Source organism: Corvus cornix, chromosome 4A (assembly GCF_000738735.6).
Source record: "Corvus cornix cornix isolate S_Up_H32 chromosome 4A, ASM73873v5, whole genome shotgun sequence".
Taxonomy (NCBI): Eukaryota; Metazoa; Chordata; class Aves; order Passeriformes; family Corvidae; genus Corvus; species Corvus cornix.
In genome coordinates, this window is record NC_047058.1 from 17067348 (window position 1) to 17091491 (window position 24144).

At 50.7% G+C, this 24144-nt stretch overlaps 1 protein-coding gene across 3 annotated transcripts in view; it reads right to left on the reverse strand.

The window, feature by feature from the left end:
• The window catches only part of LOC104691628 (gamma-aminobutyric acid receptor subunit alpha-3), a 72228-nt gene that overhangs the window by 31297 nt on the left and 16787 nt on the right, over nt 1-24144 (reverse strand). For all 3 annotated transcript variants that reach the window (XM_039571921.1, XM_039571919.1, XM_039571918.1), the window contains exon 4: nt 2308-2375. In XM_039571921.1, the coding sequence (XP_039427855.1) occupies nt 2308-2375 (68 nt within the window). The remainder of the gene's footprint in view (nt 1-2307; nt 2376-24144) is intronic.

A 24144-nucleotide genomic window follows, 5' to 3' on the forward strand; every position in this document is an offset into this window, starting at 1 on the left:
CAGGACAGAGAGATTCCTACAGGTTTTGCAGCAGATGGCAGCAGAATGGAAGCATCTCAAGAAATAAATCCATCCCTGCTCCCTGGCCATGGAGACACCCCTGCTCAAATATGAACCTTCTGGAGCTTGGCTGGGGCAAAGAAAGAGGAGATTCCACATTCCTGTGGGCTCTGCCCTGCACAAGGTGTTTTGCCCCTTCATGGAAGTGGTCTTTAATTTGTTATTTCTCGGGGTAAACCCAAAGAAAGGAGCCTGTGTGCAGTCCCGGGAGGTTTGGGGAGAGTCCTTATCAGGAGAAGAACTCTCTCTCATTCCCTGTTCCTATTTAAAAAGTGCCAGACAAAGAAGGAAAACATTTTTAATGACTTCCAAGGCCCTGCTTTTCTTCTTTAATGCTTAGGAATCCTTCCTGAAGGAAAGAGAAATCATGTTCAGAGTCTTCCCCTCTTTTCTATGCTTCTTTCCATAAAAGCATCATTCCCAACTCACCCCTTCCAAGGAGCACACTTAGTTCCATGCTATGCTCTTCTCTGCCTACAGAAGCGACTGAAAACATCAAGTCTGACTCTGTCCTCAGAGTCCATCCACGAAACAAAAAAAATCCCCTTCGATTTTTGTTTGCCTTTGTATAATTTCCCTGGGACTGAGGCAAAGTTGCAAGAGCTCAGTACCGAAGATCGGGGCGTGCGTCAGGTCCGATCAGGCTCTGCTTTCCCAGCTAAAAGAGAGATCAGGAGTCCCTTGGAGCACCTCGGTGAAAAGGTCTCCACATCCTCCTCCTCCTCCTCCACCCTTCCTAAGCAGCTGCTCTCCCCTGCTGCCCACGGCAGCTTCACCTGCCTCTCCTCCATCACCATAATTACAGGCTCGGGATGCGCCGGAGCCGCTTCCCAGGCACTGAGTAATGGCTGTGGGAGGGGTGGGAGCACAGCACCAGGCAGATGCCGGCAGGGAAGGAGGGACTTCCCCTCTCCCGAGATGAAAGGAAGCCCCAGAGCAGGCCCTCCCCAGCTTCCCCAGGAGATGGGGTTTCTCTGGCTCACTTTTAGCAGCAGAGCTAAAACGCATTCGCTATGCATTTGTAAAATACACGGAACGAAAGCACGCGGAGGGGAAATAATTTATTATTCCTTAACTGTCTTCCTAATTTTAAATTCATTTTGTCAAATCACATTGCAGAGAATACTTTCCTCTTTTCAATACCTCATATTTTTTTTCTTCACAGTTCATTATACACACTCCCTTAATCAAATATGCTCCACCTTGGAAGTAATTACCAGATACTCCCCAAGGGCTACGATTGCTGAATATATTATGGGTCTCTGCTGTGGTAGGAAAGCAGGGAGAGAGAGAGGGAGAACTCAGATGAGGTTCATAATCTTGATTACACTGACACCAACTTAACTTCCTACCCTGGAGGGAGTGGTCTTCCTAAAGCAACGCAGGCTTGAGTGATGGAGCGAGCACCTCCATGAAACACAGAGATTTTATTCTCCCCCAGCTCCTCTGCTTTCCAGCACAGGATTACAGTGGGACAGCTGGAGAGATGTTCAGGCCATGCCAGCCCAGAAATTTAAACCCTTGCACCTCTGGAGGGGCTGGGAGAGCCACAGGACACTGCTCCAGCCTGCTCCCTCCTCAAAAAGGGGCTCCCTCCATGGCACTGCCCACCACAGGCCCGGGCTATGCCAGCACCAGGCCACCTCAAGGGCTGGACACGCAGAAGGGTGTCAGGCCTGAATGCACAACTGTCCTCACGTGGCATCCTGGAACTCCTGAGCAACCACCCAGAGCCAACCCTTCTCTGGGTGCGTGTGGAATACGAGCTGCAAGAAATGCTGTCGAGAAACCTCACTATTAATTATGCTCCACAGTCCTGTTTTAATTAGAAGACAAACTGTTGTGGGAATACAAGCCTAAATTCAGACCGCAGGCCTTTTCATTAATAATTTTCCCTGAACATGTCTAAATAGTGCAATCAGTTCATGCTTTTTCTGTTTTCTCTTTTGCCTCCCTTCCGGTTCAGGCACTGAGGATGGTTTGATGGTGAATCATTCTCACTGCCACCAAACCAGACCTGATTCTGGCATCCTCCCCTCTTCCCAGGGAGCATCTGCCTTCCTCCAGTTATCAACTGGTTTCCAAAAGCGCAAGCACGCCTGAGAAACAACCCCTGGCACTGAGATACCACCAGCTCTTGTCACTTAGGAAAATCCCGCATTTGTCCTGGGATGAGGGTGGGACACATCCACAGCAGGTGAGGAGAAGCCATCCCTCCCCATGGGGTGACCAGCCAGGGGCACCTACCATGTCTGTGTCCGAGACAGGGCCGAAACTCGTCACGTAAATGTCTGTCTTGACTTCGGTTACACTGTCTGGGACAAAAAAGAAAAAAAAAAGGGGAAAAAAAAGCAATTAGAGAGCTGAATTTCCTTGTGCAGGGAAGGGTTTGAGGTTTGTTATATGGTGTTTATTCCTGCTCTGCTGAACCCTCAGCACCGTGCTCTGTGCCCCAAACAACGGCTGATTTTATCACTCGTAATTGGGCACATTCATCTCCACTGCAGCTCTGCTGCTTCCCACACTTACACTGAGGACAAATCTGTCCCACACGGCCAGACAATGCATATTTACAGAATCAGTGTGGCCGTAGGATCCATACCCTCGTACAGATCCACACATTTTCAGTAGAGAGGTAAGCCCTGATGCTTTGAAACTCCTTTTTAATCTGAAATCCCTTTGTGTCTCCCAGCCAGATAAACAGCCTAGCAATGTTCCAGCCGTTTTAGGAAACCCTGGGTTTGTTACAGCTCCAGGCTTATCTGTATGTAAAAAGAATCAATATTCTGATTGCCTTTTACTGCCACCGTGCTTGCTGTTCTCCTAAGTGCCTCGCTCTCACAAAGCTGCTGCTCGCCCACATCACGTGCTGCCCCTGCATCCCGGGCTGAGATTCCCTCACGGATGCTGAGCAGCAGCTTCGCTGCCCCTGCAAAGCCACAGAGCCCCACTCCCTGCCCGGGTGCTAAAACCAGGGGCAATTTTAACCACGTGCCTTCAGATAACCTGGAGTGCTGTGCAGAACACAGCCACCAGCACGTGCTGAACAGCACACAGAGCTCTCCTTCTTGGCTCCCTTGGATTTTGGCATGTTTCCAATTGACACCTCTGCTGCCACCCCACTTTGCAGGGAAATCGAGGCACGGCGATTTCCCAGATTTACAGTCCTATGCTCTGCCCACTGGGTTGTGCTCAAAACATGATGGATGAGCTGCCTTGAGTTCAGCACTCAGTTCCCATAAATCCTCCCCACTTTAGGGATAGATCACGCTGTTGTGTGGCATTAGCTGGCTCAGAGCTGCTCTCCTAATGAAAGAACCAATTTAAAGCTGCGAAGCAGAGTTCATGTTTTATGCACAGTACCCAATTTCGGCCACTGCAGCAGCCTTGCAAGTAGCCTGGACAGCCCATTGTTTAATTTAGTTATGGAAATCCTTCTGTCCCCTGAGAGTTATTTTGCAGTACTATGAAGCTTAGGTTTGTGCTTCAAAGTTTTACATCCCAAAATAAGATAATGCATTCTGGCATGGTTTTCTCCTTAATGGCTAAAATATACGTATACATGTCTTTAGTTATTATGGCTGAGAAGCTTTGGATGCAGCCCGTGGCTGGTGTTATTGTGCTATATAACTAACCCTTGATCTCGTCTTGATGCGATAAAAAGAAGGTTAAACAGAAATACGTACGTGGTACACTTTGTGAAACACCCAGAAGTCTAAACAAAACGAGCCCCTTCTGTAAGGCTGAAACACTCTGGGTATTCTCAGTCCCCCTCCAAACAAGTCCCCAGATGAGGCACACAGCAGAGAACATTTAGTGATGCGAGGCTCTTCCCGCTACCCCATGCGGCGAGAGAAAGCTCTTTATGTCTTGGAGAAAACACAGAACTCTCCGTCCCCTCCCCTCCTGCCTCCCTGGCATTCAGTTGCAGCCATGGACAGCAGATCAGGAGCTGTGGCCACCCATGGCTGGGGAAGACAGTCCCTGGGAGGTGCAGGATGAGCTGTCGCCTGCACCAGAGGGACAAGGGTCCACGAAAGCACTTACAGTGTGCTCTTCTGGGTCCAAGCACAGGGGAAGGGATTCAGGAAGTCAGGAGAAGACAAAAAGGCAGAATTAGTTTTGGACACCTTTTGATGTGATCCTGCAATCCTTAAATGAGCCTTTATGTCCTCATCATGCTGTAACCTGGCTGTCACAGAGCTCCAGAGACCCCTTCCCGACCCTTCAATCTACTGGTAAACCCAATCACAGATAATGGCATTAGGAAACTTCAAGAACCTAATAATAACTTATTAATATTAATAACTAATTACAACCCAGGTCTGAAGAGAATCCCCCATTTCCAGACTGCAGATTTACCCCCTGGCCAGACCATGCAGCACCCAGTGAAGGGACAAGCTGGGGCTTCATCGCTGGCTCCCTGATGTCCCTCAGCACAGAGAAAAATGAGCTTCCTGCACCTCTCATGACAAAAGCCAGACTGAACTCTCCCTGTTAATATGTGCTCCTCAGGGCAGGATTTGGCTGGGGTCCGGAGGGATTTCTGAAATTAAATCATTGCTACGCAAGCAGGGATTTCAGCAGGGCTGGGAAATCCAGAGATAAGTGAAACACCGCAGAACAGAGCAAGCTCCAGCCTCAGAGATTCGCTTTCCTTTGTGCTCCCACAGCCCAAGAGCATCTGCACTGCTCCCAGCTCTGTGCCTGTGAGACCTCCTCCTGCAGAGGAATCAGGAGCCACCCTGGCAGCCTCCCCTCCTCACCCTCACACCTATCCACCCTGAGCCTGAACGAGAAGAAACTGCATCTGCTTTTTCAGCAAGAGAAAGCTGAGAGAAGAGCATCTCCTGCCTCTGCTGAGAGACATGGCAGGGAAATTCTTATTTTCTGCTCAATCCACAGATGTGCTCGCACTGCAGCTTGGCTGTCTTGCCCAGTTCTCCCCAAAGATTTAATAATTAAGGACTGTATAGGGGGGTAGGCACTTTTCCTAGAACTGCTGCAGAACACAAAATGGCATTTTTCATTTCCTAGCAGCATCCTTCCCTGTAATTCAATTTTTTTACAAGCACAGGTTGAGCCTTCAAGCCTGCTGGGGTGGCAGGTGGATGCTGCCAGACCTGTTTATTACCAGGGAAACAAAAATGCAAGGACTGGGTTCAGGTAGGAAGCTGGAGCAGAGCAAGGATCAGAGCCCAGCTCTGGCTGCCCTAAGGAATGGCACAACACAGCCCTTGGTGGGCTGCACAAGCCCCTTCCAGCCACCCTGCAGAGCTGCTGCACCAGGAAAGCAAAAGAGACCCCAGAGCCAACATGAAACTGGAAGAGCAAGGGATTTTCAGGTTCAGTATTTTAACTGAATTTAGAAATCCAAGTGTCCTGCCATGTTCCCAAGTCATTTGTTTGAGGCCAATTCCCTTGTCTGGGGGCTTTGCCCTTTTATAGGCTCAGCTTATTCCCCAGCTTCAGCACAACCATGGTTCTAGAAACAATGTGGAGCAGGTGTGTGAGCAGAACAAGGTGCTGCAGGTCCCACGGGCTACAGAGCCCGTTCTCTGCCTGCCAGGCTACGCTGCCTTGCTCCCACCTGTAGAAATCCCCCACAGCTGGGCAGATCTGCAATGCAAATGGCAAACAAAACAACCCTTCCCACAGTGTTACCATGGCACTTCCTACACCTGCCTGCTTTTTAAGAGCTACCCCTCTCCTCCAGGAATCTGCTACCCCAGATCTGGCTGCTTGCGTACGCCACAAGCCCCGCTCCCAGCCTTGAGGAGAGGGACAGATCCAGCCCCACACCAGCAGGGTCTGTCACTTCCCCGGCTGTGCAGAAGGTGTAAATCAGCAGCTGCTGCTGCTGAGGTGCTTCGGGCTTTCCATTTGCCCTGCACCCCCATCCGAGTCCTGCCCATCTTCCTGGCCCTGGCCCAAGGCAGACACCCTCCGTTCCTCCTGCAATCCCCCCCGTAAGCGCTCGTGACTCCCTGGGCCCGGGAGGAGATAGCTATTATTTACAAAATGACGGAGTGCTATTTTTACTCTCTTCTTGGAAGCACCGGGAGCAGCGGCAGAGCTGGAATACAAATTACGCCGCCTCGCTGCCTCTCCCTCCCCGGCTGCAGAGCCGCCTCTACGGGCGATCCTGGGCGGGGGCACCGGGGGCCGAGCAGGCTCGCCTTAAACCTCGCCCTGCACCCATCGAGAGCTGTTTATTGAGGAATCACCCCGCGATGCCCCGGCTCGGCCGCCGTGTGCCAGCTGCGGAGGTTTGGGGCTGCGCTGAGCGCACGTTCGGCGGGCGGGGGTTCCCGGAGGCTGTGCCGCCAGCCAGCCGGAATGATGTGCCTGCAGCCGGGCGCTGGGGGCTCCCGAGCGATGTGTGCTGCGAAAAACAGGGGCGAAGGCGCTGCGGCTCCGTGCAGGGGATTCCTGGATGCCGCGCTGACGTCAGGGAGGCTGCACGGCCCCGGCGCGGATGAACGGGATGAGCCAGGGGATGGGAACCTCCTCCAGGCAGCGCCAGGGCTGTGCGAGGACCGAAGGGAGCTCGGAGGTGACAAATCCATCTGTGCTGGTGTTTCTGTGCGGGGTGGTGTGGCTGAGAACAGAAGGGTTCAGGTTTTTCTGCACTCAGAGGTGCAAACCCTCAATCCACTCCAATCAGCTCCTGGAGGGAGATGTTTCTGCTCTGGCCTCCAATATCCCACCTCCAGGTGTGGTCACGACCTAAGAAGGGCAGGAACAAGCTGACAGTGCCCCTTAACTCCCTCCTAGACAACCGCATTTACCCTCAGCTCAAGAGCTTCTGAGGTCCCCTTATTCAGTGTCCGCTCAAACACACAGAATCCTTCGGGAAGGATTCCCACCGGCCTGTGCTGACAGCAGTGTCACCGTGAAGAGAGGGGATGCAGCGTTGCTCTCTCCCACATCACATCACACAACCCAAAGCAACCACACTGGACACCAGGGCGGTGCTTTCCAGCTAACTCGGCATCCCTGGGAAGGGAAACACAAGAAGTCAGCTTGTACTACTGACTTCCACCTCATACCTTCCCCCAGCTCCTTGCCATAGTAATTAACAGGCAGCAGCAGGTAATTTTTGCAGCTGCACACAGAAGCTCTTTGTGTGTTTCATTCTTCGCCTTCTCAGCCTCCCACTGGGGGGATTTAATTTTCCTTCCACTTTTAGCCTCTGGAACAAAAGAGGTTTCCGTGACCTTTGCTACAAGCTCCACGAGCCCACTGGAGCTGAGCTGCACCACAGCCCTGGGCAGCCCTTGCCTTCAGAGGTGTCACTCTCCAGCCCCAGCCAGAAACTCCACCCTTGGGTGCCTCCTCTCCCTCCTCAGGACAACTTCAGTCCATGGGCTGCCTTTCCCAGTCCCTACCCGTGGTTTTTCAGGTGGCCTTTTAACCTGTGGTGCTGCCTTGTTTTGGAAAGCAGGAGCTGAATGGTGTCTCCTTGCAGGGAGAGAGGCACTGAAGAAGGGAGGGACACCTCTGGGTGGTGTGGCACACCTCTGGGTGGTGTGGCACGTGGCACCCTTGCTGTGGCTTGGCACTTGGGACTGCCAGGCCAGTGCTGGGAGAGGACAGGGAAGCACAAGCAGAGGGGTAGCTGCCCAGGAGGAGAGGGTGACCTCTGCCCACAACCTAAAGCTGCAGAAATGGAGACATCTACATCACCAAGCACACACCAGAAAGCCCTGATGCGGCCCTCACTGCTGCTCTCCTGCTGTGGGGGCAGTAAGACTCCCCCACACACATTAAGAGTTGCTTTTCTTGCAATTTTTTTTTTTTTCTGAGGGAGCTCAGAAATAGCAGCAGAGAATGAAACATTTCTGTGAACATCACTGCAGTGCTGTTGATGCCTCCTAGGCTTGTCCAGCCCAGCCAGGGGATAAAGCTGACTCCAAGGACATTGACAGAGCTCCTGCCACACAAAAGGCCACAAAGCAGCGTGAGCTATTGCTAATGTCACGACCACAAACATCCCTACTGCACCTGGAGTGCTTCCACACCAGGCATCCTGGGAGCAGAGGCTGTGCTGGGGTCAGGAGGGAAAGGCTGGGGAACAGAGGTGGCAAAAACAATGAGAACCTACTGGCATTCCCTCCAGCCTCAGGGAAAGGGAGAGCAGAGCTGGAGTGCAGAGATGCAGGCAGGTCTCAGCACAAGCCCTTCTCTCTCCTCAGCTGGGTATGACTGGGGGATCTCAGACAACACAGACAGAGGTCATGATCAGCCTCTTCAAACTCCCAGTCCCAAAGTAAAAATACATCTTTTCAGACATTGCTTGGCTGTTGCAGCAGCCCAGCAACCTTGAGTATGAAATTACTTGCTCATAAGTGAAAGCCAAGTCTCCTATCACAGACATTCACCCCTGTCTGGCAGCTCAGCCCGGGCACCTTTACCAGAAGTGGACAGCAGTGTGTACGTGTTCTTCTTCTGAGAAGAAGTGGCAAGAACCTACACAGGATGTCTCGGTCCTGTCAGGGCCAAATGGTAGCCAGCAGGGCCAGGAGTGCCACCAGGGGGGCTGGCAGCTGGCCCAGCCCTTCAGAGGCCAGACAGAGGTAACAGCAGCATCAGCTCTAATTCCCTGAACTGCCTGAAACACCCCCACGTCTCCAGGAAAACTCACTTGGGCAGAAACACCACGACACAGCTGAGACCCCGCTGGCCCTGCAGGTAATCCCACAGGTAGTTCAGCCCACCCAGACCTCACCACCTCTGATGGCACCTGCCTCTCTCTAGGGAGCACAGAGGTGAGGATGAGCAGGGTCCATGGATGAAGGCTGGTGGCCTGGGACAGTGTGGTTAAAGATGACAGGATGCTCATCTGCTGCAAAGTGGGGTCAGCCAAGGACAGAGCACTGGGAAATCTGTACTCTGCAGAATAAACCACATAGTAAGGAAAGAAACAATAGAAACGTCTGAAACAAATGTCTTATCTCAGCAAAAGCAGGGGTGAGTAAGAGCCTGCAGGGGATTGCCAACAAGACCTTTGGGTTGGATCCTTATCTAGCTCTGCCGTGTCATGGACGATTTGTCTCACACAGTTTTGCCTGGCTACTTGCTTGATTCCAGAATAACTGGGTCTGTGTAACAGCTCTGACGCCCTCAGTTACGCTCCCAGTGACTTCTGCAGGGTTATGATCAAAAAGGCATCACATCCAGATGGGGAACAAGGCTATCTGCTGCTCGCCAGGAAAGCATCGAGCCTGTTTCCCCAATCCTGGGGTGCTGTGGCTTTTTTTCACCCACTGCTGCTGCTCCAATCCCCTGGCACTGCCAGCATTTGCTGTACAGCCAGTTCCCAAGTTGCTGCTCTGTGAGCCATGGTGATTAATTACTACCTTCTCTCTGGTGTGATGGCACATCAGTGTCTACAATTGCATGTCCTCCAGCCAGACTAGAGAGAAATCATCCGATCTGTAAACACAGCTACACATGTGGTGTCACTTCCAGCTGTGCTTCTCTCCTTTCTCCCCTCAACCTGGATATTTCAGGGAGAACGAGGAGTTCAAAAGAATTTCAGGGGCTGTCTCGAGAGACAGCCAACAACGAAGCCACTCACACGTGATGAGAGAGATCAGCATGGTCTGCAATTACATGTGCTCAATTCTTCGGCACAGATGAAGTGAGATGATGCCTGTCAAACCCTCAGAGAGACAGCCTGCCCTGCCTCCCTTTCTTAGCAGGGCCATGGAGAGCTGAGGCAGGGAATAGATTTATTCCCTGTCTCCCACCCCATGCTGCAGATGCAGAGTTCTCACATGGCTGCAACCAATGTCCTCTGCGGGAATGAGCTGCAGGACCATGAAGTGACCCAGTTACCACTTGAGTGTGGCTTGTCTGGGATTTATGGCACGCTGTCAGGCATAGATGGATGTGGAAAACTCCTTGGGTTTGATGCCTTAGGTTTTACCTTTTATATTTTTCAAACCCTGCACTGCCTGGTGTGTAACTCTGAGTTTCGTGTGGCCTGTCAGCTGCTGCTGCTCTCTCATGCTGGTCAGATATAACAAACCTCTCTAGGTTTGCTCTTCAAGGACACCTCCATTGTCCCAGGCCCCAAAATGTGTAAACTAAAGCCTTGAGAGGAGGAGAAAACTTGGGGTAATTACATCATTAACTGAAGTTGTAATTGGAGAATTGATCCTGATATGCAAATGAACCAAACTTATAAAAGTGTGAAGAACCCATGACCCAGGGTCCATCTTGGGTGTAGCCTTTTGACTGCTCAGGGTGTACCTTTCAAGGCCCTTCAAACAAATACCTGCTTTTAGTCTCTTATTCTCATCTAGCCTCTGTTTTTAGGTAGTCACGTCAAGGCATCAGGTTGCGTAGGGAAGATCAGCTCAGTTTTTGGAAGAGAAATCCCTCAGGAACCTGCAAATGTGCTGTACATGTGCTCGTGGCTCTGACCCAGGTCTGAGCTCTCTCTACACCTACACAACTCCATAACCAACTGAGTTTGGATCAAGGCACAACTCTTGCTTAAAGCAGAGGAGTCAGACACACCTTGTTCCTCAGCACAGTGCTGAGAGGCACAGGGGGCATCTGCTGGTCCCTTTTGGGTGAGTAACTGCACTCCCTCCCCAGCACTTCTGTGGGAGTAACAGCACGGGGCAGCCCAGTTTTCTGGTCTGACCTCGCTGCACTGCCCCTTTGTCTCGACACACACTGGATAAGGGAACTCCAGGCTCACCTGGCACGCTGGGTAAGTCCAGGTGTTGCTGCAGAAGGTGCTGTAGGGATTTCACACCCTCCCACGCTGGTGAAAGGCATTTTCTCACCCTTGTCACAACCCACCTGTTGTGGGGTGCAGGTTACAGCTTTATCCAGCAGAGAAGCCGAGGAGAGATGCTGCTTCACCAGCAGTGGAGCCAACAAACCCTGCTTCCTGCAGATCAGCTTTTCCTCCCTGTTTTTCTGATGCCTAACACCAGTTGATCCCACCTAGTTACCTCTCTCTGCTTTGGGTCTTTTTCCACTCGGCTTCATAATTCCACAAATCTTGCAGGGACTCCAGATCTCAGAGTTACCTACCTTTTCTGTCAGGCTCTGTTCAGATCAGCCAGCGGGCTCTAAAGCTTATAGAAGACAAAAGGCAGGAAGATGGGTGTGATAAGCCTTAGACCACTAGAAGCCCTGGCTAAAAACCTACCACAAGGCTCCACAGAACGTAGTTTAGCTTAGCTTCCCCCCCATTTATCCACGTGCACGTGTTCTTATCACCACGTTAAGACACACATCCAGGGGTTAAGACTCAGGATGTGGTGCAAGTTATTGATAAACATCCAGTCCAGCAGGAATGGAAGAAAGAGTCAGAAGCAGCGAGTGCTGGAGGGTGTGCAGCCATAGAGGCTTTACACACACCCCTCATTCTCACACATACAGACTACAAACAGAGCCTACAAATTAGCTGTGCTATTTTTGCCACAGACAGAACTAAGACAGAATGAACAAAGCTACTGTCGTTACTATTTTAAGGACTCAGGACACCCTCAGATGCCAGGAAGACAGAGGAGGAATATGTATGTATGAGCATGCTTTTAGAGGCTCTGCAGTGCTCTGAGACCCCGTGGTAATGGAAGGGAGATGCTACGTAAACGTGTTTGTTATATATTATAAATACAGTGAGAAAACGTGTGAATATAAATTAGCATGCATAATTTAACACGCTCAGTATTAAAGCCTGTCCTTGATGGCTAAGCCAGAGGCGCTTGGGAAAGGGAATCCCTGCTGGTCCCTGTGGACAGGGGAAGAGCAGTCAGGCAACGCCGTGTTGCCAGCTGGTACATCCAGCTGTGCCCTAAGGAAACCAAAGCCAGGAGAATTTTGCTGCAGGAGCAGTAACATGAGGGCAAAAATGCCAGTCTGCTACCTCAGCAATAGGCAAACCACTCCGTGTTACCTGCAAACCACCTGTGTTCTGGTTTGGGCCTGCCTTAACTTCATCTTAAGTTAATTTTCCCCTTTAGGGATCAATGACAGCGTTCTTGCTGACCATATCAAAGGATCTTGGAGAACAGCACCCTCAAGGAAGGACTGCAGCGTGTTCAGTGCCTCAGTACCGTGGCTGAGGTTGCAAACACAGGAGAGATGAGGCACCAGAACAAAGCAGCCACAGGGGCCTTTGCTGTACCCTTTCACACATGTACAACCCAGCTGGCAAAACCACTTATTAGACCAGGCTTCTCCACAACCTACATGAACCCCGTGTGCCTCTGAAGCTTCTTCCTCAGGCAGACTGTCCCTGGCAGCTTTTTGCTTACTCCCTTTCCCAAAACCACCGAGGCCTTTTGTTAACTCATGCTCAGCAAGCCTTTCTTTAACAGAAATCACCACCTCCCAACAGGCCACAGTTGCTTTAAGAGGAGCTGCAAAACCTTCAGATCGGTGCCAGTAACATCCTTAGCGTTTGTAAAGCAATTACTGAGCTCTGCAATTCATCAGGCGGATCCCCAGGAAAAAGATAAGCACAAAGGTGCAATACAAAGCTGCTGTTGCCAAGCTGATAATCATTGAGAGACAACAGAGAAAGCAGCTGCAAAGACTGGAAAGGCAGGAAGCAAGCGGGGGAATGCAAGAAAAATCAGAGAATCGTTAAGGCTGGAAAAGACCTCTAAGATCAAGTCCAACCATCAACCCAGCACCACCGCTAAGCCATGTCCTCAAGTACCATATCCATGTGGTTTTCGAACACTTCCAGGAATGGTGACTCCAGCACTTCACTGGGCAGCCTGTTCCAGGGTTTGACAACCATTTAAGTAAAGAAATTTTCCCTAATATCCAAGCTGAACTTCCCCTGACTCAACTTGAGGCCACTTCCTCTCATCCTGTCACTGGTTGCCTGGGAGAAGAGACCAATCCCACCTGGCTGTGCCCTCCTGTCAGGGAGTTGTAGAGAGTGATAAGGTCTCCCCTGAGCCTCCTTTTCTCCGGGCTGAGCTCCCTCAGCCACTCCTGGTGCTCCAGACCCTTCCCCAGATCCATTCCCTTCCCTGGACACGCTCCAGCCCCTCAATGTCTTTCTTGTCATGAGGACCCCAAAATTGAATAGAGTCTCACTCAAACCAAATGAGACACACACTGCATTACATTTATGGCATTGCCGAGGGAGAAGGAACAAAAGAAATGTCTCAGTGAGGTGCACGAGGTCTGCAGGCTGAGCCCCGAGCTCCAACCCCACCACTGCTGCTCTCTGCACTGTGGCACTGAGCATGCAGTGAAGGCAGCTCTGCTGTGCCTCGGTCTCCCCACCTGCCTTCCAGCCCCAGTGCTGCCTTCCCGAGCCTCTGGCTGTATCTCATTCCAGGCTGCTCTGCAGGCTAAGGATTGCCAGGCCACGTGATGGGCTGTAGTGGGCAAAAAATGGAAATAAAAAAATAGAAAGTGACTCCTGGGGGTTGCTGTACAGCTCAGAGGAAGGGCCCGTTTAATTTTCAAGCCTGTCCCCCGAGGCCAGCGCCAGGTACTGAGACAAGATACAAGAGTACCCTAGCAGGGAGCAACACTGTAATTTGCACTCTGGTTCCCTCATCCATTAGCTCCTGGCTGGCGTTTCCTTCAGTGGAGAACTCAATCAGCTCCTCAGACAGTGTCCCTCCGGTGACGCTTCTGGCATCCTTCACCTCCTCCACTGCCAGGGCACTGCAGACAAACGTTTTCCCTTCTTTATGCACCCCAGTGTGGTGTGAGCTGTGCCAGAGCCCAGCTCTGCAGCGAGCTGTCTGTCCCCTGTCACACACGGGTCACTGGGCTGTGTGGCCAGCGCTCACTTACTTCAGCAATGCCAATACAGTGTGCAAATAAACTGATTTAATTCACACTGCCCTGCGCTGGTCAATTTAGCATTTCCCCTGAGCTCACCCTGTGCCACCTCTGCACGCACCGAGAAAGGCACTGGGAAAGAAGGGAGAGAAAGAAATGCACTGACTGCCAGGTGCAAATAACTCCTCCTGGGTTTGCTGCACGGAAAAACAGAGTCTCCAAAGCACAAGATAAACCCCCAAACTTGCACTGTGCTCCTCTCAGCTGCCTTCCCCCTGCTTCCCAGGAAAAGTTGCTGGCTGCCAAATGGGGCCAGCAAACCCTGGCAGCAGTGGAGTCATACCCATGTGGCAAGATGGGCTTAGTTGTGCATTCAGGCTGCTGTTTTATCCCCAGGTGAGCAAAGCAATTTCAGAGGAAACTCGTTTTGCCTCTGAACCTCCCCCTCCCCAGCACTGTTCAAGCACCAGCATTGCCTGTCCCAAGGACAGGAAGGCTTTTTTTATCATAGTTACTCACAGAAATTCAGCAGCTGATAGGGAATTGTCAGTCCTGCCCGCTACATGAATTATGATATGCTGCATGGTACTCTGATACTCCCATCAGAGACAGGCAGAGGGCAGATGCCTCCAGATGTATGTAATTTTTAATTTCCTTTGCTGGGGAAAATGTTTTCTTGTTTTAGTGATGTATGTTCAAAGCGTTCCAGTTCCCATGGCAACTCCCTGCTTCCACGGGAGATGTCATTTTTCATGGCATCCCTTCAGAATTCGACATCTCCTAGCAGAAGTTTTGAAGAAATGTCTCTCTTAAATATATATTTATTAGAGACAGTGCCCGAGAGTGTGTTTTATTGACACGTTTCTTAGGTGACTCAGCCTACAGAGGAGAGAGCTGTCTCCAGAAATATGCTGCCTGCCAATCTGCCTTTCCTCAGCTTCTGTTTTCAACCACAACTCTCCCTCTCTTTTCCTGCCATACAGCTATTTGCCAGCACCTGCTCCCATCTTTTTTTTTTTTTTTAATTCCTTTCTGTTCCCATCACTCTTGTCCATGCCCAGCTCCCCAGCAGAGCATGAGGGGAGTGCCCAACCAGCTCAGCATGTGCTGACAGTGTCTGTGCCTATTCTCTGCTGCCACATTGGCATGTAGAGAAAACCCCAAAGTAACAGCAAAATAGAGACTGCACGAGCCTCTCCATGCTGGAGGTGCAGCAGCAGGAGCACCTGCAGCTCCCTGCCCCTGGATGCTCTCCCTGTGCCACCTGGCTGTAGCTCTTTGGGTGCCATGTGCCCCTTGGGAAGGGGTGAGGGCATCAAAACGCTCATCCCTCTCCCCGGTGCAGGAGCCTGGGCATGGGGCTCCCATCCTGGCTGGGGGAAGGATTCATGCCCCAGGTATAATTTATCTGGGGCCACTTGGGCAGCAGTTTCAGTGGTTCAGGGTGTTGTGGTACCTCTCCATGCCCCACAGGGGTGGAGCTGAGGGATGCTGACAATGGAGCCACCTCCCTGCCTAACCCCAGCCTTCCCTGCCCCACCAAGGCACGATGCCTGCCCCTAACCATCACCCCCCAAACCCTACACCCCTGGCTCTGCAAAGCCCTGCAGAGAATGGGACAGGTAACATCCCTCCCACAGCAGCTTCCCGAGATTTTTCACAAGACCCCAGCGGGGAGTTTCTATTCCAGGCTGCAAGGAGCCTCCAGCTCTGCTGCCATCCGGGATAGGGGAGCCCCCAGGCCATGCAGGGCTGTTCAGGTTCCCCCAGGTACCTTCACTTGCCCCACCATCAGCATCTCCCAGCAGCTCCTCGGAAAGAGGCGGCACCAGCCCCGCGAGGATCCCGGCGGGAAACCGCGCTGGAGATCCTTAATAGAGCTGTAACATTACAGCTCCAAATTGCCTTCCTCCAGGAGACAAATCCGAGCGAGGAAATTGGTAGGAGCTGAGCAGATCTGGAGGCTGATGGAGCTAATCCCAGGCATGTTTAAATGCAAAGGCCCAGGGAACCTCACTCAAACCCGACACGAGCGCCGGAGCGTGCTGCTGGCTTTAATTCTCAGGTGCAGCCTCCTCCGAGGGGTGGGAAAAGCAGGGAAAATCAGAGCACTGGGAGCAAACACCACACGCCAGCTTCAAGGTCAGGACCTCAGCAAAGCCTCAGCCAAAGAGCAGCTCCTGTTTACCCTGTTTTAGAAAACCACATGGATAAACACTGCTGGTGTCCCTCGGAGGAGTTTAGAAACGTTTTCTTAGCCCAGCTTCGAGCCGGGACACACAGGCTCAGGGGACACTTCTTGCTGACTCCAGGCTTCACATTAATTGTCCCGTCCCACCAGCCATTAATCAAACGTCTTCCACTTGCATTTTTATTGAAAATCAATTTAATAAAGTAGGTGGGAGTCCACACGCTTCCATAACATCAGATAAATATTCATGGACGCTTACACTGCTTTAGCTAAATGAGTTTTTTAAATTTAACTGGTGCAATTTCCTTGTTCCTTAATGTATGACTTGGCTTGCCCTTGCTAAGGAACAGGGATGAGGTGGGACTGGCTCACTCACAGGCACACCAAGGAAAACTCCTCTGCTCTGGAGCCAGCACCCTTGGGCCAGGATTATGTTACCAGTAATTGGAAATACCAGTGCTGGGGTCAGCATCACCCGGAGTGAATCCCCAGAGCTGAGGTGGAATTCCAAAGGGCCACTTGGCGTTGAAAACTCATCTTCCACCACCGAGAGCATGGCCCCCATTTTTACCTCAGCAGGTGTGCCCTTTGATTTCCACTTTTCCCTCCCTGTTTAAGCAGTCATTGTCCTCCAGCAGCCAAAGCTAATGAAAATCCTCAGAAAATGCACCTCCCTGATGGTTACTGAAGGAGGTTAAGAGGCCTCCAGCTACCAAAACACACCACGCACCAGGGAAAGAACAGAAACACACCCACTCAGAATCTGAGAGTCCTTGGAGCAGGGATGAGCACCACGATCAGCATCACTGAGACAATCTCCACCTGCAGCCCTCGGGAGGGCAGGTTAACCCCAGCCACGGCTCCTTGCTGCAGCTCTCCTTCCCAAAGGCGGTCGCCAGAGCCAGATGGAAGAAAGGAAAAGCCTGACACATCGATCAAATTTAGGAGACAGGCGGGACTCAGACAGTCCCCATCAGTGAGAGGTTTTACAGCATCTAACAGCTCTTTGTTAACTGGAGCAGTGAGGAGCTGCAGCTCCCAAAAAGCAGCAGTGCAGGGCAATTCAGCCACTGCTGGGATTCTTGTCATGTTATCCCAGTGATACCCTTCCCTTGAAAGGCAGTGCTTCAGAAATCCAGCACACCATCCCTTTGCCTTCGTTACTAACGCAAACTGACTTGTTTTCATCGTTACAGCCCCGACCTCATTCCCTGTGCACGCGCTCCCCACAGCAGCTCAGAGCCCTGGACAGGATTTGCTTTCCCTGGTGCTTTGGTGACATGAAGGTTGTGACTGGCCCTGCAGACTGGCACAGAGAGCCCGAGCCCAGGGACAGGGCACAGAGCCCTCCCGGCCCCGTGCACTTCCACTCCTGACAGTCACATTTCCCATGCTTCAGCTCTGGGATGTGGATGGTGTGAAGACAAATGGGATCCATGAAGTGCCACCATCATCATTTTCCCTTTATCCCCAGCACCTACAGAGGCAGCAGAGGTGGGCAATCGTCACTTTGTGATGTCACCAGAGTCTCGTCGCTCAGTTCCTCCCAAAACACAGCAGGGATGATTCTCCTGCAAGCCTCCCAGAGCACTGATTTCCCTGCTATTAAGACAGCAGCCCTGCTCTGGAGAGATCACCCTGGCTGGAGACAAACTGCCTGTCAGCAAACAGCACTAAATACAGGCTATCACACTCGACAGATGATGGCATGCTTTTCGTTTTTTCTGTCTTGGATGCAGGTCACACCACTAATGTCATCTCCAAACACCGAAATCCTACATGTGAAAAGGTAAAGCTTAATTGCCTTGAACAGCAACTCTTGTATTGACTCCAACATAAGGCCCATAAATATTAATACAGCTATATTTAGCCCCTTTCAATTATACACACAAAATTGAACATATTTCTGGGAACAAATCAGTCCGGATAGGGTTTGGAATTTTTTCCTTTCCCCTTTTTAATGCCTTCTGCATCAAAATAATAATAATTCCAATAGAGCCAAAGCTTTAAGAAACCTAAATCAACAAAACAAGTGGATGGAGGCAAAGTCTTAAAGGTATTTTCAGCTGGTTCCACCAACTCACTGGGCAGGTGTTCAGAGGCTCTTGCACACTCCTAACCTCAGCCCTGCCCCACCTGGTTCCCATTTATTTGTTAGACTCAGTCCCTTTGCTGGAGGGCAGCAAATGGGCCCCACTTAAGTTGTGTCCCCAGAGGGACACACAGAGGAACTGCTCGGAGAGGGATGCTTCAGGGGGGTCCCATCCAAGCATGGCCATGCCCACACAAAGCCTTCTGCAGTTAAAGACCTTCTCCTTTGTATAAAAATCACATCCACTTTACTGATTTGCAAATTAATTATACATCGCTTCCCTTGCCAAAGTGGACTTAATGGTATTAACATTACATGACAAAGAGAAGCTATCAGAAAGCTGCTCTCATAATGATGGCTAGATTGATCAGGGGAGAAGAAAGGAGATTTCATGCTTTTGTTCTTTAACCCTTGCTCATGAAAGCAGACAAGGCCCTTTTCTAGGAAAAGGCATTTTCAAATTCTCAGGCGAGACCAGGTGCATTTCTCCAAAGGGAAGAGCTCTAATCTTTCATGCACAAAAGCCTGGAATTCAATTCCCACCTGTGCACAGACCCTTCACAGAAAACACGACTTGAGGGGGGAAAAAAAGCCCAGCAGAATTTGCACCTTCATTTTTTGCAGGACAGTGGCCACAGCTGGCTAAAGTGACATTCACGTGATGAGATAAGTACTCAGGTGAGTTAAGTAGGAATGCAGACAGCAAAAAGCCCCTGATCTGGCCTGCATGGACACAAAACTTCCTCAACAAGAGCTCTGAAGGATGCACTAAGCCCTGTGCAGAGCCTCTGGCACCGTACCCAGCCAATGCCTGTGCTTTGGGGGGGTTTCTTATGGTCCTCAGACCCTTTCCCTCAACAAAGTTTCTCATATCAGAACCGATCCTTCCAAACCAGAGCTGTCTGAAATGGCTTTGGCTATGTTGAAACAGCTTCTGGACTTTTCAGACACAATTTGTTTCTCTCCAGTCACGAGTCGTTCCATCCACTGACTCAGCCTGAACTTTGTCATCAATAGGATTTTCTAGCAGGTTGGGAGAGGGAGGGGGGGAAAAAAAAATCATATGCTTCTTCCATGCTTGTTGTTATCAAAACTTTTGTTTGAATTATATCCTTCCAGCAGGTAAAGAGAACAGGGTGTCCTTTTCTCACGATGCAAACTGCAGATTAAAATCCCTCTCTAGGCTATACTCTGTGCCTATAATTGTCAGTATTCCATGAGCACTCTTTTTTTTTTTTTTCCTACAAACATTAGCTGCACATCCTTCAGAGGCACATTTTTAAAGTTAAGTTACAGGTTCATAGACAAAGAAATATTACAGGAAATTCCTGCCCCACCATGTGAGAGTTTTGCCACTTACTGCAACAGGGTATTTCCCTCTGACTTTTAGTAGTATTTGCTTAAGGGACCCTGCACAGCTCCACAGCACTCCCCAAAGCCCCATGCATCTTTCACCCTCACAAACACCCCAGTATTTTTATTTAATCAAACAATAACCTTTAAATAAATGGAACAGCATTAAGAAGCTAACAGGTCTGAATCAGCAGCATTAATCCCCCCGCCACAGGGGGCTCACATAGATGGGATTTGATTGCTTCTTCCAGATGGATTCACCACCAACACAATCAATGACTTTGCCTCATCAGACATAAACAGTGCCTCTGTATTACTACATGAACTGCTGCAAGCATTTTATCCTCTAGCTCAACAAATGAAATAGCTGCTGTTTCCTCACTATTTGACCAGTTGTTTCACCACCAGCTTCCCAGAACAAACCAATTAAAGTTGTTTTTAAACTCTAACATCCAATAAAAAAAAAATCTTATTTCTCAATCCATATCCAAGCCACATTATAAATCCTTTACATGGGACTGAACGAATGGAAATTCTAATAAAGGAGAAGCTGCCATAGTCCAACAGATCAATAAAGACATCCTCACAAGCAGTTTATAGCCATCTATAACATCATCTACTAATGTTCTTAAACCCATCTAACACATGTTCAACATGCTGAAACATCAGCTATCGCCTTCCAGAGTCATTACAAACAAACACCATCATTCCGTCTCTGACACATCCACAGCTCCCCCTCGGGCAGGGATCAGCTGCCCGATGTTCACACTGCTTCACTGCAGGTGTCTGATCCAGCACTGGAGCTCTGAAATGTTACTCCAGTACATATTACTGGGGCAAAAATCCCCTCCAGATGGCTTTCCTTTGTTTTCCTTTCCAAGAAAAATTTCTCGCCCTTTGGGGAAAATCTTCTTGCGTGGGTGCATGGCAGGGTCAGCAGCTCCTCGCTGCAAACACACAGAGCAAGGGAAGGCACCAGCTGAAAAACAGCATCCACAGGAGCAGGAGAAACACCTTCCCCTCCTCACAGATCACAACCCCACAGCCTGAGGGCTTGGTCGGGCGCTCTGGAGAGCCCAGGAGCGTGCACAGCAAGGACAGCTGGTGATGGACTTTGGCCACACAGCTGCCCCTTCAGAGGGTGGCTGGGCATGGACCCGGCGTGGTGACCCACTCACAGCTCTGCAGTGGCACTGGCAGCTGCCAGATGCCCCCAAAGCACCCAGTGCTGACCCAAAGCCAGGTGCTGTTTCACACCAAAAGCAATCAATCAATCTCTTTTCACAGTGGGTTCCTGACCCCTCCCGAGTGTTTGTGATATCCCTGAAGCTTTCATACAGGCTTGTTGCCCTCAGCACATTCATAACTTATTTAAGAAAAGACTTCCACCCTTAGGCACAGCTGTCAGGGCCCTGCTCCTCGCCTGCCTTCTGATGTGTGCAAGCCTTTTCACACAGAGCCTGCTCTCGCCGTGCACTGGGGGTTTAAACAGCAACACCACCGGGAATTCTGCACCAGAGAGGAGAATCCATGGCAAAGCTGCCTTCGGAGAGCTGCCCCCGAGGAGGAGACAACCTTTCTTTAATTTGTTCACAGATCTTGACTTCACAAGTTTGACAAGACAGAGCAGGGTCCCCGTTGCCCAGAAAGGTAAACAGAAGGAAACGCTGCTCAGGCAATGCCTCAGCTTCAAATTAAAACTCATCAAGGAAGCTCAAAGACAAAAATCTGAGATAAGACCTGGATTTGTGGGATTTTTTTCCTAAGAAAGGATCAAATTCCTCCCTGGAGTAATCAATACAAAGCATGAAGTCAGATCAGAGGGAAGAGATGAGAAGTTGGGAGAAGTGGAACATTAAGACAGAAAAACAGACTAAACACAGACCTGAAAGCGTAGAAACTGTAATAAACCACAGAGGACCCCTCTGTTTGTCATCTCGTGTTTCTCTCACACAAACAGTAGATCTAGATAATGTTTTTGAGGCAGCTTCATCACACACAGGTGAAAAACCTACCCACAAGTGAAAAGGACAATTTCAACATTTCATCCAGATTTTAGGAAATAAAAGTTCCATAAACTTCAATCTGGACAATTTAACAATTTCTACCTCTGTTGTAGGTTACTTTCACTGCAAACAGATTTCTTCCTGGATGCTGCCAGGCAGATAAGGTCTCGCTGTTTCCTCTTGGAGAGTACTGTACTTTCAGGAGAAGGAAGTTCTGTAATTTAATTATTCTGACTATTTCAGCCCCTCTGCCTTAACGCTCCCACAGTGACAGACCAGCCCTTACCTGCAGGAGCTCAGGCCAAAATGACAGATGCACTGAGGTGTAACACACCAAGCATCTCCTGGGAATGTCTCAGCCTAAAGGGAGCTGCTCTGAACCCAGATCCAAAACCTCTTGGCCATCAGCACGTGAATTAGTGAAATACAGGTGGCCAGACAGGGATACAGATGTTCCTCAGGAGCCATCCTGCCAGACTACACCACCATTAAAAGAGCAGGAGGAAACACAGCACTGCAGAAAGAGGAAACGAGAGAAACCCCAACTGAGGTGCACTTCACCAACAAAATAATAATGGAAATACAACAGCAGGATAAATATTAACAGGTGGCTGTAGATCAAAACCATTGGCAAGACAGAGCTGACACTGTAAGGATAGATAAAAGGCACCACTGGCCCAGGTGGGCGGCCCTGATCTGAGTCCTGTTGTGAGCAGCAGGCCCTGACTGCACCAAGTTCTGCTTGAGCCCAACATGGGCTGGGAAGTGCTGTCACCAAGCCACAAAGAACACCTCAGTGGGGAAGAGGAGGAGGAGCCTGGGTTGCTTTCACTCTCTGGATATGCCCACTTGGGAGGGTACAAGCTGGGGCTCCCCTCTGCCTGGGTGGGACCAAGCCCAGGGACAAGGAACGGGTGCCACGCCCTGTGCCCAAGCAAGAAGGATCCCAAGGGGTGAAGTGCCTTGCTCTGCCTGGGGAATGGCATTGCTTTAATGCAGATGCCTGTGTTTGCTGGTCCTGCTGAACCCCATGGACACTTCAGGAAGCTCCTCAGTGTCCAGAAACCCCTGGTGCAGAGCTGGCCTGGCAGGATGCTCAGCAGCCACCACCCCCTCAGAAGGGTTGAGCTGTTCAGGGACTCCAGAGATGCTGTAGAAGCTTCAAGGAAATACCACGAGTTACTTTGTCAGTTATGCTGCATCCAGGAGGGATAACACTGATTGATCCCAACCTAGCTGCTTAGCACGGCACAAATTGCTTTTTAATTGCAACTGGAGAAACTGGCTTATCTGGGATGTTTACAACTCATCTTTTAGAAAACTGACCAGCTTACTCTCTTCTCCTCTTCCTTGGGGCAAAAATCTTTCCCTCCTGGCATGCCCTGGAAAAGGCCAGCAGTTTTCTGGAATGCTTCCCAGCCACTCAATACAAAGACTTCATCCAGCACTGCTCCAGATGCCCTCTGGGTTCCTCAGCCTTACCTCAGATGTACCTCAGGCACACCCCTGGCCCCGTGGAGCAGGCAGTCTCTGGCTGAGCTGGAAGAAACCCCTGCCCTGCTTTGCAAACAGCTGTGGAAAGGTCCCACACGCCTCCTCCTTGAACAGCAGGGTGTTCCCTGATAGCCCTGCATTGCCAAAGCATATTTAAAGCATTCTCTAGGCTGTAAGGAAGGAAAAGCCTGGAAATGTCCCCTCCTGCCCCTGCCCAGGCATTCCCAGGATGGCTCTGCTTCATTTGCAGCACACTGGGCCCAAATGTCATCAGTTAGGAAAGCAGGAAGAGGGGGTACAGCTGTCCAGGGAGCACCACTGACCCTCAAAGCCCCAACCACTGCATTGACCCTTGTGCTCACTGTGCTGGACAGCACACTGGCCCTGGAAGGACTGCAGGGGCACACAGGGGAGTTTCGTGCATCCATCACTTTGAAGCATCACTCATGGTCCCATAATTTGCATCCCACTCCTTGAACATCTCTCCCTTGGTCAGACAGTTCCACCTCCTTCTCCTGGCCACATCGCCTCTCTCCTGCTCTTGCAAGCTCCAGGTAAGCTCCAGGTGCATAAATGAGGCTCTGCAGGGAGCCCCAACAAGGAGAACCTGAGAGCTACAAACAGACACTTCCCACTGCAGCCCCTCCAGGCTGGGCAGAGGATCTGCACGACTTCACAGCTCCACACCAGGAGCAGAGGCCCGTGCTGTCCACAGAAGCTCTCCTGGGACATGTTCTGATCCTGCAAAGCTGGCCAGGACAACAGATGTCTCCATTCCCTTGGGGTCCATTGCTGCTCCTCTTCTGACTTAATAACCAATCTGCCCCGTGTTCTCCCAGGGGAAGCACAGGCTATCTGCTGACAGTGCCCTCCTCTCCTCCCCCACCGAGTCCTAGAAGATGATCTGTTTATGCAGCTACCCCTTCCCCAAGCCCAAACTGTCTTTCAGTGGTCATGGGGCCAAAGGAATGACTCGGGTCTGTTCCTAAGAGGAATCCAGCCCTAGCTCAGCTGGCAGAGACAGGGAGAAACCTCCTGCCAGAAAGTGGGACACAAATGGTCATGTCCCCAGTGCAGAAGGAGGGGTCTGACAGCCACCTTCCCTCTGCCTTTCTTCTTCTAAGTCAGCCTGGACTGTGCTCACAAAGCTCCCCTTGCCTCAG